The following is a 17500-nucleotide window of genomic DNA, read 5'->3' on the forward strand; positions in this document are numbered from 1 at the left end:
GAAGTCATCAATTCAACCATTCGCATGGTCTCCCCTAAGACTGACCTCTTTTCCAAATGAACCGAACCTCGATCCACATTCATCAAAGAGATACGGCCATCTCTCTAGGTTGCACACCCCCCTTTAGATCGTTCTATTCGTGCTTGAAAAACGACCCCATCGGTCCGCTCCTTTTAATGGACATTCTTAGCCGTCCTCCGAGGGTTAACACCCCATAGATCAGATCGTGAACTCTTTCAGACCCTTAGTTTCACTTGGTTGGGGCAGAGTTTCAGCCTGCCTTCCACCGAATATAAAAAAACCTTACAGCTGCCTAATCTGCTGACATCCCCGCGAAGAGAGTCATTCTTTGTGTCACATCCTCGAATTCGAGAGAACGCTTTCCTGTTATCTCTCAAATTATAGGGATCGAGCGAGAGAAAGAAAGAAAACTATTGCACACACCCCTCATTCGCCCTTTACTAGAAGGTAAGGCAAAAGCAGCTTAAGCCCTTCCGATCACCCGAGAAGCCCTCGATGAACCGCTTATAGTATTATATATACTTATATATATATAAATACATTTAAGTATGACTAATCTGACGAAGAATCGTAGTTCCTGCACCTTGCGTGGCGTCTCCCAGTCCACCACGGCTTGCACGCACCTTCTTTTGATCCAACCAACTCAAAAACTATTATCCTCTTTCTAAAAAGAGATGAGAGTCGGTAACGGCTGTTATAATCCGGCGATATGGAACGCTTTGCCGTGTACCAAATGTTTCAATTTGGGTCAGATGCCTCGTGTAAGTTCGCTTATCAAGTGCACGCCCCTCCGTCCACGAGTAGATATTTTGTATTGAATAGTGTAAAACCCAGGAGCAATAGTCAGAGATTATATTAGAGGATTTTATACTTTAAACACACAACTTCCACCCTGTAGTTTTAGCTTGTATATGTGAGAAATTAACAAGAAAAAAACGAGATTTCAAAAAGAATTCAAATCTTCAATTTTTCTGCACAAAACAGGGAAAGAGAATGAACTAGAACAAAGCAGATTTTATTCATTCCAGCACTACAAGCATTTTGTTACATGGGAGTACATCCAATGGGAAGCTTACATACACACACATAGACCAGCCAAACAACTAAACACAACATTACAACAAAGTTAACAAACAAACAACATATTAAGTTAAAAGCAAAAACAACGGACTTCTTAGTTGTTTCCGCCTTGTCCCCCGCGGATGCTGGAGGCCGCCCTGACAATCAGAAATTCGCGCTCTTGGATGAGGGCCCTATGAGAAAGAAAAAAAGAAAAGGGTGACCCATAGTATGAGTAGTAAGGACTTTGCCGGGTAAGTACAGAGTAGTAGATGCCGTAGCATATGATCTTTCCTGCTATGAATTAGCCCTTCGAGATGGGAAGAATAGGAATAGGCTTAGGAGTGGAACGCTTAGCTCTTCTTTCCTGGAAGTGAATGAGGAATGATTGTTCTTCTGCTATCGAAGAGACCAAAAGCCTCTTCCAAAGTTTTTGATTACATTGATTTAATTAGCATTACCTAGTAACCTAGTAGTGCACTCGCTACCTTAAATCATTCTAGAAAAAAGGAGCTTCCTAAGACGAGGAGAAGGAAGTAGAATACTGGGATTCACACGCAGCTTCTTAGGACGAGGGTGCAGTAAATCTTACAGTCAACTCTCCCTATCCATGTGCGTGCATCTCTGTATCACTGAGCTTCCTTCGCTTGCTGACTCTGCCAGGGCAGCCAGGAACCGTTTGGCTGATCACTCGGATCTATCTGCTCGTAAGTCGAATATTAGGTCCCCTCTTTTATAAAAGATCTTCACTTAAGTATCGAGACAGGAAAGATAAGCGTGACCGTGCCAGTTCCTTGGAGGCCGAATATAGAGCTACCTCTGACTATCTCAAAGAGTTGGCCACTGAAATATGGAAGCTCCCGGTTCAGAAATTGTAGCAACTCCCGCACCCATTAAATTAGGAATGAGTGCACCGACGGACCATGATAAAAACAAATAGAATCCTATCCTCCCAGAAATTTTAACTTTTTGTTCCTTGAGAAATAAGATAACAATCAATATTGTGGAGAAGGCTCAGTCTCTCGTCTCCAAAAAAGAGACATTCGCTTACATCTTGGTTTGGTGTGGCTAACAGGCGACAGAAGGATGACGGCTTTTTATTGGGAACGTAGCGTAGAAAGGGTTCTCCGCAGTGAACCAAATGATCTAGCCAATCATTCTCCTAACAGTCTACCGATTATCCAAGTTTGGTATTCTGTAAGTTCCTAGGTCATATCGCAATTACTCCCTTGAGAGTAATATCTGTTCGATATGCAAGTGGTCTAGTCACTACCTGTAAGGCAAGCTCCACAGACACCTTACTACTTTCTAAGCTTTCTCTCTTGTCTCGCCAATCTAGTATTGCCATATAAGAGAACTGTCTTGCTGGGTGGAATCTCTTTGAAGGATATCTTTCCCCGCAAATGCCTGGCCTGCTCCTTTGCGGTACCCTTTTCCGTTCCTCTTCTTACCATCTTTCTTGAGTTGGGAAAGCGGCTTTTAGCTCATTCCCTTTGAATAAGCTAATAACAGAATTTCATAGATAACGGAGACTCTTTCTTTTCTGAGGAACGAATCTCCGTAGCTCAATAGCAAGCAAGCTCTCGGCACTTACTTACTTATGAGGAAAAGGATGGAGACCGCCCTTCTTTCTTCACTATCTGGCTATCGAGAAGATAAAATTGAAATGCAGGGGAGTCAGTCAATAGGCAGAAAAGTAACCCAAGGGAAGATCATGTCACTGAAGACCAAGCCACGAGCTAGCTCAGTTAGAACGAAATTAGGACTACTCTCACGACTATGGACAGTTCTCCTTCCCCCCCACCACCTACCTTCCCTGAACGAGCTCTTTCTATCCGTTCCTTTCCCTTACTTCCCTAAAAGCTGGATCTATCTCTTCCTCCGAGTCGTGCCTCACCAAAACTAGAGATTTTCTTACAGTCGTGACATCGCTCCGCCAGACCCAGTTTGGACCAGGGGGGGTAGTGACACTTGTCGTTCAAGATAAAGGGGAACGATCCGCTTTCCGAACCACCACCGTTGACAAGTCTCCTTAACGAAACAGAAAAGGTCACCAAGGGGCCTTCGCTCGAGGTCTGGAACGGAGGTGCGCTCCTATACGCCCTCTGTGCAGTGACCAGAGGGGAAGACTAGAGCAGACGAAAGCATCCGATCGACCACTCATCCAGCCGGAAAAAGAGACCGACTAGCGATATAGTGGCGGGGGACCCTCTATTACGATTTTGCATTACATCCCACCGGGAAAGCCACCAGCTATATCGCAGAAGAAGGGAAAGCAACTACTTAGGACATACCCCTTCCAGGAACATCCAGTACTTATGATACTGAACAGAGCAGAACTACTTCTCTATGTGCCCGGCGACAGCAAAGCTTGTTGGACTATTGAATGACTTGGTTGACCCAAGAAAGAAAGCATAGCAGGAAGGTAGCTCTCGAGCAAGCCCTGTGGAAATCAATCATCACTTTGTGGATTACCTCAAAAGATTAGCAGATCAAGATCGCATTTCAGGGACTACAAACAACATCGATAGATTGGCAGGATGAAAACTAGAAAGCAACAGTGTAGAAGGTTCCTCGCAACTCTCAATATGTTAAAAAATGACTATACCTTTGCCTAGCAAAACACGACTTTCGGAATCTTTCGTGTCCCAAAATTGGATGTTGGAAAGCCCACCCTCAAATGCTATTCTGTCTATAGAATATTGAACCTGTTGATGAACCCAACCAGGAGACCTCCATTCTGGTTTAGCTCCTGCCTTGGTACGGGTATAGGTAGCTCGCAGACGAGTCCAGCTCAGAGATTTCATTTTTGAGGTCTCATCAGGGACCTTATGAAATTCTGAATCGCGTTGTTGGCTCTGATAGAGCCCTTCTCGAGTGAGTTTCGCTTGTCCCCGAATCCCTCCTAAAGATAGAGCTTGATGGGGAGAACCATGCTTACCACATTCATCTGAGGTCGGTAGCGAGCTCTGCGCAAGTGAGATACCTCTGCATTTGCATGATGGTGAGGCTGATCCGTGGGGAGTGCGAAACGGTGGCGTTGGGAAGTTTTCCCGCGCTTTCCTGGTCCTTTCGAACCAGATATTTGAAAACCTGGAAAAAGACTTTGGCTACGATTCGATCTCGAAAGCCCAGACTTCATAAAAGGCGACTGACTCTTCCACTGCTACATGAACCATCCGCTCCTTTTCCGATTCAGCTCCTACCTCGCTCCTTTCATTCTTTCTTATCGATTCGCTTGCTTCGCACCACCCACCTTCTCCTCTAGAAATTGCATAAGAAAGGGACGTTAGCGAGAAAAGATTAATGAGCTAATTCCTACCTCCAAGATCTGAGGTACCGTTAGTGATCCACGAGAATTCCCCTGTCTTGAAGACCCTTTCCTTGCTTTCAAAGCAAATCCTGGGGCACCTGGCTTTTACAGCCCTTTCTCAGTGGATTTTCTTTCCTGGCTTTTGAAACCTGATCTGAAGGATCCTGGGACTGAGTAGAGGAGCGTCTTCGGTGCAGATTGAAGAGCGAAGCTTCTTCTTTTTTCAGTGGATTAGTGAGAAATGGCGAAAAGTGTAAGTCAAAATGCCTGATTGGCTAAACTTTTTTCTAGGGCTTCCAAGGGATGAATCTTGTTCAATCTGTGGATTGGTTATAAATTGCTAAAAGTGTAGGTCAAAAAGCCTGATTGGCGGAGTTGAAGAGTGAGATAGCCGTGTCAGTTTGAATGTTTACCGAAGGGCTAGGCTAAAGCTCATAGTGGCTGCTACGCTCCTTGCCTTTCAGTTCAAACCGGAATAAAAGCAGGCACTTGCCAAAGCCCTCACCAATCGCTAACTCTTGTGATCAACGCACAAAGAAATCGATAGCTATGTACCTTTTGGCCTTTTTTTCATCCCCATCCCTAAAGCCCTTTCTCACTGGTTGTCCAAGGGCCTACTTGACTGTTGAATGAAATAGGAAGAGAGCACTCTGAATGGAGGATGATATCCTGAAGGTGATGCCTATGCGAATAGAGAGCACAATGGGGCGTGTCGCTAAAGCTGATGTATGAGACCCTCCCTTCTGTCTAAATACTAAATAGCATCCTTCAATCCTAGCTTCATGAGGGCAGCCTCACTTTTTCTGGGATCTCGCTTAGAATAGAACCCTATCGCGAATAGGAGAGGGAGCCGACCGACCAGATAAAGCCCTTTCAACGCTACGCCCCTTGCTTCTCCTTCCGCCTTGGAGCACCGCTTGATTGATGAGAATGCCACCACCTTGCAACTAAGAGATGGTTAAAGCCATTCTGTGAAGAGAGAGGGCAACTCTACCACGGAGTCTCTCGCCCAAGAGTGGCATTAATAGCCCCATAGAGAAAGGAAGTTGCTGAAGTCCCTACAATCTTTCTTAGGGGACCCGATTACCTACTTCTGCCGGCGGGGGGAGAGTCCTTAGAGTAGTTCCAACGCCTGTGGTAATAGGGTTAGGCCTGTAGACTCTTCCTACTGCCAAGTCAAAGCTGACGACCGCTTATGCCGGCAAGAGCTGGGGATTGACTATGAGCTGTAGTCTTTTGATGACTTCTTTCTACGGGACTTCCTTTTTCTCCTTGTAAGGGAGAAAGTGCCAGAGAGTCATTTTGGGAGCATAAGGTGAGGACGCTAGTTTAGGCTCAACTTGACTTCCCTAAAGTTCCTATCCCTTACTAAAAAGCAACCTAGAACCGATCTCTGCTAATAGAAAACGATGAGTGTTCGCCCTTGGTCTACGCGGATCAGGGGCCCAGCTAACGCGTGAAGATTGAGATACGCAAGACACGAAAGAATTCTCCTGCCGAAGGGAAGGCGCTTCTGTCCTTCTGTCATTGCACGCGTGAAAACCTTCTCGCTTCGCACCTCTGCCCGGCCCGTTGGTTGAGCGCAATTACGTAGAGAAAGAGAAGATGCTTGAGCTTGAGATAGTAGACGGTCTAAAACTATAGCTGTCCGGAAAATCGATAGAATGTCCAGATTTCCCAAAAATCATTTCCTGGAAAAGTAGTATCCCGAGGCTAAAAGTAAGTAAGCAACCAGTTCCGTTCAAACACTGACTTTGGTAGAGGGATTAAGCTGAGTTTGGGGGGTACCTTCGGCAGGACATTCAGTCCTGACCCATTGTCAATAAGGACTTTGGCGACGGTGTGAGTTTTGAATTTGATCATGGCATCAATCTTGCCATGATCTTTCATCTCATGACTGAAGTTGACCATGAAGCCAGTGAAGCAAAGGCTTATATCCTGGTTTCAGAGGGAGCTTGTGCACATGAATCAGAAGGGATTTCTTCATTTCAGAGTGGCATTAGTGCCATTAGATTACAAAAGCCACCAACCAACAAGCCGATTGCGCAAACGCCTTAAAAACTCTAGTAGCGACTAGCTGATAGAGATGCTGCCTCAGAAACGGAAAAAGCATTTGTTGCAGCTGGCGCGGCGCATAATCTATTTGTCTATTCGTCAGAAGGCAATCCGTAATTAGCTTAGATTGGTGCGTTCGCCAAAAATCCGAGTGATCGGGATCTAATTCCATCATACGTTCGATCATTTGCCTTTTCAATTGAGCGGTCTCCCGTGCCTGCTGGAAAGGCAGATCGGGATTCGTTCCGGGGGGATTTGTCCCTTAAGCGCCTAAAAAGATGTTCTTCCATGTGACGACGTAGCTCCACTTCTTCTGAGTCAGGCTCAATCTCTTCCGCTGGGGGCACATTTAGATCGAGAGGCGGCCGCTGAGATGAGCGAGGAAGGGAATGGGAAGTGGAAAGATCTGCCCAGTAGCATGGATTGACAACCCTCCATAACATCTTTCAAATTTTCGTAATATAAAAAAAGAAATGAAAGAATTTCGTATGTAATGATATGGTATGGGGAACGTAAAGCTGATGCCTCCCCGAGTTATCACTCTTTTTCTTCCTGTTATCTAGCTTAAGGATGGATGCCATGCTTACTTTTCGAGTTCGGGGGCGGGAAGATCTACTCATTCAAAGGGAAAGCGCACCCCTCTATTTATTTTCTTCTCAAAAGAAGAAGAGCTAGTGGAATGGGCCCTTACCTCATGCCAGCGGGGGAAAGAAAAGAGGCCCACTACGAGAGGAGAGAGTGATTCAGCTGCTAACAAGCGCAGGTTTTTCATTAAATGAATGGTTATTCGGGAAACGTCTGTTGATGAGGAGGTTATACATAGTAAAAAAAAAAAGAAAACCAGGGGGCGGATTCAACCTGGGCTCCGTTCGAAGAGACGAATAATGGTCCTTCTCCCTCACATGCTCCTTCCCATGAGCAACTCGGTTGGCTTCGTGAACAAGAGCGCTGATCACCGGAAGATGAACATTGAAAGGACTGAAAGCGTAGCGACGGGATGTAGATGTTGATTTTGGAGGTCGCGTACTTCTTTAGTTATAATGCCATCGACACGGTTGAAGCTTCCACTTTTCTTTGGTCCCAACATGACCGACCAAGCGTAACGACCGCAGAAGGTACGGCCGGAGAATTCATCTCCAAGTCAACAGCATGTCGGGCAGGTCCTGAGGAGGATATAGCCGAGTGAGTCTCAGACTTGTTCTCCCTTTGGAACTTTCTGGCTAATGACCTGTCGAGGACTCTTCAGTCAAGCGCATCCGAGCAACGAAGGTCGAGCTCCAAAATTCAAACGAGAATGAGGGTGTGAGATCAAAGTGAGACATGGATCGTGTGTTCTAATAGGTGACCAGGCCAAGGGACGCTGTCGGAATCGCCCGGTTAAGTTGGACAGCAGTGACTCACTTTCTCTCCCGAAAGGGGACCGCTCCTACCTCTGGGAAACGATCGGCACGCAGACTAGCTATATTAGCAGTTCGGGCAGGTCAAAGGTGATCCTCCAATCCGGGGAGAATCGAGAGGGACCTAAGCGGAGCCGATGAGTGATACGAACAAAGGGGTTCCATAAGTAATTGGAGGGACCATCGATTCTTCGGACGTCAGCTGAGAGGCCTAGGAGATTAGACAGTAGGGAACCGAAGCCAAGAGCTAAACATATGCATGGGTGTACCCTCCAACTCCTGCGTTGGCGTGAGGGGATTTGGGAATCATAGAGGGCGTATTACCAACGGAACCCCAAACGTGAGGTGGTCAGTCCTACTCTCTCGAGTGCCTTTGCAGTTAGTAGCGGAAAGAGAGAATTCCCTCTACAATGACGGTACGAAATCGATCGGAGACTAGGAAACGAATCAGTTCGTTTGACCGGTCCTTTCGATTGCTAAACATCATTGGATAAAAGGGCAGCGAAGGCTACGCTACGGTCGGAGATTCATCCCAGGTCCCCTTAAGAGCAGGCGCGTAGGGTAAAAAAAGAAAAAATAAGAAGCTGCGTGTGAATCCCATCTAAAGCTCTTTCCTACTTACTTAATTATAATAGAAGCGTTGGCCTATTGGGAGCTTTCGGAAATCACTTTGCAGATCAAGACCATAGGAACAGGGAAGAAGACGGGAGAAGACCTTATTTAGATGGATTGGTAGCGCAGGTGGCCCTCTAGAATGGAGTTCGGGCAGTGCTCTCACTTACGGGAAATGAGGGTAGGGGGGTCGCAGAATTCGGGACCTAACGATGTTCGCTTCGTCACATGAACGGGAGCGGACGATTCCCTCGTCTCTCCCTTTTCGGGGAATGGCTGCAATCACAAGCAAGTGATTGAATGAGTGGGGGCTCCGAAAGCACATGCGGGATAAGCAGGTGTTTCAGGAGACGGTCTAAAAATGGGTCCGGTCCAGAAAGAAAAGAAAAGAGAACTCTCAACAAGCTGGAACTAATCAAGATCAATAGGAAGAGGAGGAAGAGGATCAAATCAAAAAGCTTATGACGAGCATCTATTTGAATCGATCATTTCCAAGAGCTAATTCCAGTTTTTCCTTATTCCGAGGTAACGCCTTACAATCTTCAGTCTTACGCTTAAGGGGTAAAATGTTCTTGTTGGATGCAGGACTTGGGACCCCCATCATTTGTATGCAAGATGAGCTTACAGGAGTGCCAAAAAACCGAGCCACCAGGTTTGAGAATAAAGTGGGTTCCCTGGGTAAATCAATGATCAAAGAGCGAGCAGCCGCCAGGTTGAAGAAAAAGGATGTCGCCTGGTATTTTAAGAATAAAGTGACCGCCTGCTTTTTTAAGAATAAAGTGGCCGGTGAATCAATGATCAAAGAGCATATTTTGGAGAGATTCTTCATCGATCTAGTGGCCGGTGAATCAATGATCAAAGAGCGAGCAGCCGCCAGGTTTAATGATTTGGTGGGATCCACAGATGTAGTGGCTGGTGAACCGCTTCTTCTTCCACGAAGATTCATACAAATCCGAGCTTGGATGGAACTGATAAAGATTTGGCGAACGAAAAAAAAGGTCAAAGGCTTTTATATTAAGAAAATCAAGGGAGGTTATTCAGTAGCCATCGCAGGTTTCATTACTTTTCTTCCATTCCGTCCTCTCAAAAGGAAAGGAACATGGAAAAAGGAATCGCGAAGGCGATGGCGAAAGATAATGGAAAGGCGAAGGCAAATGGAAATGCAAAGGCGAGCGCTATTGAATGGTCGATTCAACATCGAGCGCTATGATCCCAAATGGATGAATATTGTGGTGTCGCTACCAGCGGAAGATCAAAGAAGAACTTGATGAGCGAAATTTGCTGACGAAAAAGAGCACTTTTTCAATTCCGAAGCCTAGCCTCTCCTGTAACACTCTATCACCTTAATCCATTCTTTAGCCTTTCCTGTAACACTCTATCACCTTAATCCATTCTTTTGTTGAAAGAAAGTAATTCATAGACAGCTTTGCTTGCTAGCACTGAGACATACTAGACTAATTGGGAAGTCTTAGCAAGCAAGTCGATAGATAGTAGTAATCGATTCGATCTGATCTTCTTCTTCTTACTTGATGTCAAGTCAAGAAAGTGGAAATGAACTTACTTATTGGCTAAAGTATAAAACAAAAACCAGATGCTTCGAAAGCAGACTCCTGTCCGACCAAACACAAAAGCTTTCCTGTAATTACCGGAGCGCTTTTGCAAGGAACTTCCATGAGCAGAAAGAGCGAATTACATACCTTACGAAGGTAGAGCGTTTAGCCACTCAAAATCAAGGGTTACTCCGTGGTAGGATTAAAGTCGACGAAGGAGTGCAACGCTTCGTTAAACTCTCTGATTCTCGTTCCTGTCTATTCCACTCGTACCTTAGCTGGTGTGCTTCCTTAATATAATAGGGTGCTCTTTGCTAACCAAAAGATTTTTTTGTCTTTTTCCCTTGACTGTACTTGTTCACCTGTGCCCGGTAAGGACTTAATTAAATGAAATGAAATTACGTAAAGAAAGAAAGAGACTTTCGGAAAGTGGTTCAGGTAGCTCCAGCGGACTGTAAATCCGTAAGAGCCGGGCATCTGGGACTGTAAATCCTCATGCGGTTCGACTCCGCACCCACTTAAGACTGTTCCGCCGCGGGTGGCGCCCAGATAAGAAAGCTTATGTTCCGGCGGATCGAAATTTCCTATTTTGCTCAGTCAGAAGGAAGGCTAGCTATATGCTTAACACATGCAAGTCGAACGTTGTTTTCGGAGAGCTCAGCTGGTTAGAGCAAAGGACTGAAAATCCTTCGTGGTTCGATTCCACTTCGAGCTGTTGAGTTGGCAGTGAAAGTGTCATTCCTTCTCGCTGGGAGTGCACTTCATCGAGTTGGAGGTACATTGGTAAGTAAGCGCTTCCTTCGATTGTGAGATCCTTACATGCAGTCTCTTGCCAGGCAGGGGAATGGGAATCCTTCTTTTGCCTTCCCGGCTGGGCTTTCTTTGTTTTGAGTTTGGAGGTGATTGGCAAGCGGAGGAATGAATAGCAGGATAGTTTGGAAGGAATTGTTTGATGTTAGCTCGCTAGGAACGGAAACGGAACCTAGAGGAGAAGAGGAAGAGTTCAGTTCTGGTCTTTATCTCCTTTCTCCTTGCGCCCAAGTCTTCCTTTCGTGCCTTAAGATCCACTTGTTGGGGAACGAATAGAAGGTTTTGGGGTGATTTTTGACTTACGGCTTTAGATATGCGTATGGTAGAAGAGTCTTATGTGTCGGTTTGGGAGGTCCTCTCTAAGCTTGCCTCTGTTCTTTGCATCTCGTTTCATGCTTTAGTTGATCAACGTAGCCCTTCTCTTTGCAGATGGGCAAATTGTTCAGCAAGCGTTATGTTTCGAGACCACGTCAGGATTAATTTGATAGTAAGTTGTAAGAAGACTGACTTCCCCTTCCGATTAACAATCTCTTCCTTCCCTTTGAAGTTATGAGCATTCATTTCCAAATTCTGAACGTTCATCTCTCTGTTAGTAGTTGTTGGAGTACTGTGGAAATCTTAGAAAACTAAAAAAAGAAATGTAAACTCCCCTATTTCCTCCTTGTGCTATTCGCGCTATCATACTCCTCATACCATATAGCAATGGCTCGGGTCGACCTATTGAGTTGAGAGACGGAATTTTATTTTCCTTAATAAACTGCTCATTTCACACAAACCCTGTCTACGAAGCAAGGGAATCCTTATTCATTGCCTGAGGTGAACAGACGCTTAAGGAAAGGCTACTTCTTTATGAACATAATTAACTAGTCCATAAACCTATCTATAGGTCCAAGTAGACTGCCATTATCTAGCCCGATTCTGGACAGTTTCAGTTCTTTAGAAACGAAATTAACTAGTCCAATCACATGTATAGTGGTCGGAGGAATCTTTCTTCTAACGAGAAATGGTTATGAACTGCCAAGGTCAATGCATCTTCTTCCCCGGCACAAAAACTGTTCAGGAAGTGAATGAAGCAGAAATATACACATTAGTCTTGGAGTTAACCTCAAGGGAAGAAGTTTATGTTAACCATACCACTAGGACAGGAAGGGTCTATCAACCGCCTCATTTGCAAGGCAATGATCCCCAAAGCACCGCTTGGGCTAGAGAAAGGAAAGGGCGGACGTGCCCGAGTACGACATCTTAGAGCAGCTTAGGAAAATCCCGGTTCCATTTGTGAACTGCTCAAGACATCCCAGAAGCACACTGACATCTTCTTTAGTGTGCTAAAGTCAGCCCACATTACCAAGGATACCCCACCGGAAGGCCTGAAGGTAATGATAGGGCAAATCTCCGCACCTCAACCCATGACCTTTACTGAAAAGGATGCAGCGCATACAGGCCATCCGCACATGTTGCCTCTCTACATAACTAACTACATAGAGGATTTCGAGGTTCACAAGGTGCTCATAGACAAGGGTGCGGGATTGAATCTTTTTCCCCTAAGGACCGCAGAGACATGCGGGTAGGACCAGTGCTTAAACCTCTTCCACTCCATGTCATTGACGTCAACTAAGGACAAGGACCAAAAGGTTTTCCAATCCTTCAATGGTTCGTCCCAAGAACATAGAGGGAGAATCTAATATTCCTGTTATTAGGACACTTCCCTTGGCTTTTATCCTTAGGCTCTTTCCCATCGAAGTCCTTGTTTGGCAGGTGCTCTTCGGGCAGATTCCACTTCGAAAACACTTTTTGTTGACTTGACTTTAGGGTCCAGGTGGAAGTAGTCAGAAGTGCTGAAAAGCAGAGCTATTTCGATCAGAAAAAAAAAGAGCTTTCCCCATCTTTCACATACATACCCCACGAGCACCCTCTATTACCGAAAACCTTTCTTATTTACAAAACGGGGGCAGAGGAAATTACGAAGACTTCACTTCAAGGAGAGAAACGTAGGCACGAGACCTGCTCTTCCATGATCCTTGATTACTTTTGAAGAAAGCAAGCCAGGTTTGGACGTTCAAACAGTAAGGGTGAGAAAGTTCTTTTATGATTTTTTTTTTTTCTTGTTATGGAGATGTTCTTCGTTTCGCTACGACTACTTACCTTTCGCCTTTAATATGCCTATTCATCTAACTTTCATGAAACCCCGGGAATTTTGGCATAAAGTCAATTACCGAAGGACAGTTCATTTCAATCGTGCCAGTTTCATGAAAACCCGTGAAAAAAAGGCATAAAGTCAATTTCCTTCGGGGAGCTCATTTCAAATGTCCAACTTTCATGAAACCCCGTAAAAATCGATTGAATTTGCGTGTAATTATATCTAATATGCCTATTAAAATATTCCTTTAATATGCCTTTAATTGACTGTGCAATTAATATTTGAATAATATTATAATATCCTTCCTGTGCTTGCAATTAATATTTGAATAATATCCTGTGCTTGCAATTAATATTTGAATAATATCCTGTGCTTGCAATTAATATTTGAATAATATCCTGTGCTTGCTTCTAGGAGAGGTCATGTAATACGCTCGGCCACCCCCTCGGTGGCGCAGAAGAATAAGCTAAGCGGTCAAAAGGCTCTAGACGTCGCCGGAGTGCTTGGGCACATAGGAGCTTGAAGAGAATTACTACATCAGCCCTTTAGTCTCCAGTGAAACTCGCTAACCTATTATCCTGCCTACTCAATAGCCTACTCTATGGCAGCATACCCGACTTTTCATGCTTAGCTTCAAGCCTATGGCTTATTCTGTTGGGGTACTAAAAAGCAGAGGAAGCAGTTAGCCCAGCGGAGGAAGAAAGAGATCTAGTTGGATTTGTTCCAGGCAGAGGGAAAAGTCAAAGCCTTAAAAGAGTAAAGGGAGCTTCTCATTCCAGAGATGTCGACTCCAGCTCGTGACAAGATCTTTTACTGTGATTGAGAAAAAGGGGTTGACCCAGATCATCTCCTTAGCCCAGGTCTGTCGAGCCTCAATTAACTGCTACTCTAGGGTAGCCGCTTGAACTTCTAGCTGTGGTAACAGCGCCCTTCGCTCATTGACTAGTCACCACCTTCATACTCAAATGAATAGCCATAGCTGCTAAGAACAACAAATGATCACCTTTTCACCCCTGATAGTAGTATGCTGGGCCAAAGCTTAAACTCAATCACTTGGACATAGGCCTACCAACATCGGTCACTGAAGCACCTTTCGTCACTGCTGAATCGAGAACTAACTGCCAACAAGAGGTTATTCATTCAACGACAACAGATGTCGATGGAAAGGTGATAAGAGCTGATCGAACCTACCAAGCAACGGTTAGTTGTGCGGTGTACATACAGGCTAGTTTCCAGGCATCCATATTGGCATAACCTTATTATATGCCATCTAGCTTCATAGCCGGTAGTTTCCGTTGATGGTTATGTTCATCGGGCGGATCAGTTCCTTCTTTTCTTCAATGACTGCTTCTTCTTATGTTATGCTTGCCCTCGTTCTTCCCTCTAGACCCATCCCCCTAAAATATGCTCTGTACGAAGTTCATGGATTTGAAACTCCTGCGTACGAGACATGGTCAGCTAATTGCTTTTCAGCTTGTTCCAGCTTCGCGGCTTCAGTTTTGTATGAGAGCGGGCACTTTATTCTCAACTCTATTCTCCTATACCCACCTGCCGTTTCAAAGCTTTCTAGAGGTGCCTATAAGGAAGCTTTGAAACCTTTAGCCTTTATTCGGCTAAGGGAGTTACCTTTAGACTTCTGACTAGCTAAAGGAAGGGAACGTAGAAGAAGGGAGGGATATCCCTCGGTCGGAGGCCTTGTTCTTCCTTCGTAGTAGGCTAGAGTAGCTTGAAAGCGGTGACTCCGCGAAGATACCCCAGAATCTCTTCATGCCGGAGCGGATGAAAGAAAGAAGAAAGAAGATGTCTCAGGCTCAGTGTGCCCCCCTTTCGTGGAGTGCCACGCCCGGTTCACTGGGCTGTTGGCCTACCAAGCACTTGCACTCAACAAGACGCCCTGTTGATTTCTTTCTTTGTCCAAGAAATGCATGGGAAAGAAGGTCATATTAACCCCGAAAAAAGTGATCCAAAAATGGATTTGACCTAAAGTTTCAGGGTATGTCCGATATTATTTCAGAATCGGGGAACGAATATTATCATAGGTGAAGATGTGATAGATTACGAGGAAGCCTCTGCCCCAGCCCTCGCGCACAGGTTTAGAACTTTGGATGCTAGCACTTTCAGGAGATCCGAGACTTTACGACTAAGCCCAGTCCCAACACGGGCTGAAAGCCAGCCCTACTTTCCTATTTACCCGAGCTGTGAAAGTCGATCAGGGCGCATTCGCCTTTCAGACCCTACTTTTGGGGTGTGCTTCTCCCTTTGAATTGCGTATAGAAAGAAAGATCGCTTCAGCTCAATAGAACCAGAGTGGATTCCTGAACGCGATTGCGAAGAGATCTCTGTCTCAAAGGGCAGGCATACCTATCACAAGAGTAGAAGCTGGAACTTACACTCATAACTTGAATGAGATGCCCATTCTTTAGCGCTAGAAGACCTTTTGAATTACCTTTTTAAGTATTGGATTACCTTATTCCCTATTAGTGCTTTATCAGCTATTTAATCTCAGTCTCTATCGAAATGGAACTCTTAGGAAAGCATCTCTCTTCGGCTAACCTCTCTCAAAGGCTAAGTCTCTCTTCTTCTTAGCTAAAGGCTTCTTCGCCCATTACCATTAGGTATAGAAGTGAAGCATATAGCAAAAGTAGCTAAAGTAGCAGAAATGGGATTACAGGGTATTGAATGATTCTCTCTTTCAACCCTTGCCATGAACAGTCCATGTAGTCTGACTTGAAAGCCATGTAGTCTTCCTTTCAATCCCGTTTTAGGAAGGCTCCCAGTTCAATAAGCGGAAGGCATTAGCTGTCGGGAGTAAACTTCGTTCGAGCGTCTTCAAACCTTGCCGCTCCTGTAATGAGTACCCTTTCCGCTCCTCTCACTTCGTTCGAGCTCTTACCCTTCTCTCACATTCTAAAGAGCTGCTTCGCTCGTGAAGTTTCCTCTTTTAGTTGCTGTTCCGGGGAAGGAGTAAAATGTTCATAAGAGCGATAGGAAAGGGGAAACCCAACGAGGGCGATAGAGAAACTGGCCAAGCTCCCCAACTTCGTCAGCGGACATAGCTTCAGAAGAACTCCCTTTGTTGAAGAAGCCCTGCTTGACCTCCTTCCCGAAGAGAGGCGGAATGGACCTGGCAACTTAACTTAACTGCCTTAAGATACGAATGACGCAACAGGACATTCGATATTAGCTGATGCAGATGAACTAGAAGGGCTTACGACGAGTAGACTTGCAGGTTGGAAGGCTAAGCTTCAACATTTGGCTGGGCGTGAAACCCTTATTAAATCTACCACTTCAGCTATTCCAATGTATACAATGCAGACTGCATGGCTGCCACAAAAAATCTGTGATGAGTTGGATAAACTTAATAGATACTTTCAATGAGGGTCTTCGGATGACAAGAGGAAGGTCCATTTGGTGAATTGGCAACAAGTCACACAGACAAAAGAAAGGGATGGTCTCGGGCTAAGGAGGACCAGACTGAATAATCTTTCTATGCTTGGAAAGTTAGGTTGGCAAGGTGATAATAAACTCTGATCTCAGGCGGCAGTTCTCTTTCATACCAGTAAATTCGCATTATCCGTTGTTGTCTCTCTCGATGCATAGTACCTTTTATAGCTCTCTAAGTACAGTCACCAGTACTACTATTGGGATACGATGTCTAGGCCTTTATTTAAAACTCTCTTAAAGGAAGACGCGCAGCGTGTTAATTTCTGATTCAATTCTTTTTGAGTGAAATCACCCTTACCCTTGGTGCCTAACCTTGCCTTCTTTCCTTGCTTTGGTGCTATCGGTATCGTATATAAGAATTCACACTCGGCCAGGAAATCCACTTTTTAATAAAACCAGGAAATCTGCTCCTTCTACTAAAATCACAACATCCGAAAGTCTGATTGGGATTCTGCTTGAACTGGATTCCCGAAAGGAGTTGACCTCTGGGTAATTCACTCTTGGTCATTAGCAGCCTACCATGGGAAGGGGCAAGGCTATAAGAGTAGCTAAGGAGATTCGACTAGCTTGAACGTCTTTCAGCTCTTGTTGAAAGATCCCCAGCTCTTGCCTCAAAGCCTCAAAGACTTAGCGGCATAACCGATCAACGCTTTGACTTGGCAGTAGGAAGTGTCTAAAGGAAAGGCCTAACCTTATTACCGCAGTGGGAGAAAGAGAAGTAGGAGCGGCCGGCGAAAGGGAATTGATTTTTAATGGAGTTCCCGTAGAAAGGAAAGGGCTCCTCCTGCTCCACACCCAACTACTGCTACCACTCACTATTGCTCTACTTGCTAGTTTGCTTTTCTTCGAACTGTACAGCACAAACATAAAAACTTGACTTAGCTCTTAAGAAAACTCCAGAGTGACTATTAAGCGGAAAGCCAAGCATTAGTGCCAGTAGTTAGAGTTAGAAAGGGGCAAGGGATTTCATAGCTGTCTTATCTTAGCTAGGCCACCTGCCTAAGAAGGCTTTCCATCCGAACTAGGTTCCTTAAGCAAGAAGGAAGTTGAATTTGGTGGTCTTTATCGTAGAATAAGAAAAAGAAAAGTAGCTGCTGTTGCC

At 45.0% G+C, this 17500-nt stretch overlaps 1 protein-coding gene across 1 annotated transcript; it reads left to right on the forward strand.

Annotated features, from left to right (window-relative positions):
* Positions 1–2202: 2202 nt before the first annotated feature.
* LOC110654445 (ribosomal protein S1, mitochondrial) lies at positions 2203–9866 on the forward strand. The gene has a single exon (XM_021810438.2). It carries the CDS (start codon positions 8919–8921, stop codon positions 9723–9725), a length of 807 nt encoding a protein of 268 aa, XP_021666130.1. The 5' UTR covers positions 2203–8918; the 3' UTR covers positions 9726–9866.
* Positions 9867–17500: the final 7634 nt, after the last annotated feature.

The sequence above is a fragment of the Hevea brasiliensis genome, chromosome 5 (assembly GCF_030052815.1).
Source record: "Hevea brasiliensis isolate MT/VB/25A 57/8 chromosome 5, ASM3005281v1, whole genome shotgun sequence".
NCBI classification, from domain to species: Eukaryota; Viridiplantae; Streptophyta; class Magnoliopsida; order Malpighiales; family Euphorbiaceae; genus Hevea; species Hevea brasiliensis.

What these genes read in the sequence shown, in the direction of transcription:
- LOC110654445 (XM_021810438.2), top strand. Translation starts at nt 8,919, where the DNA reads ATGACGAGCATCTATTTGAATCGATCATTTCCAAGAGCTAATTCCAGT.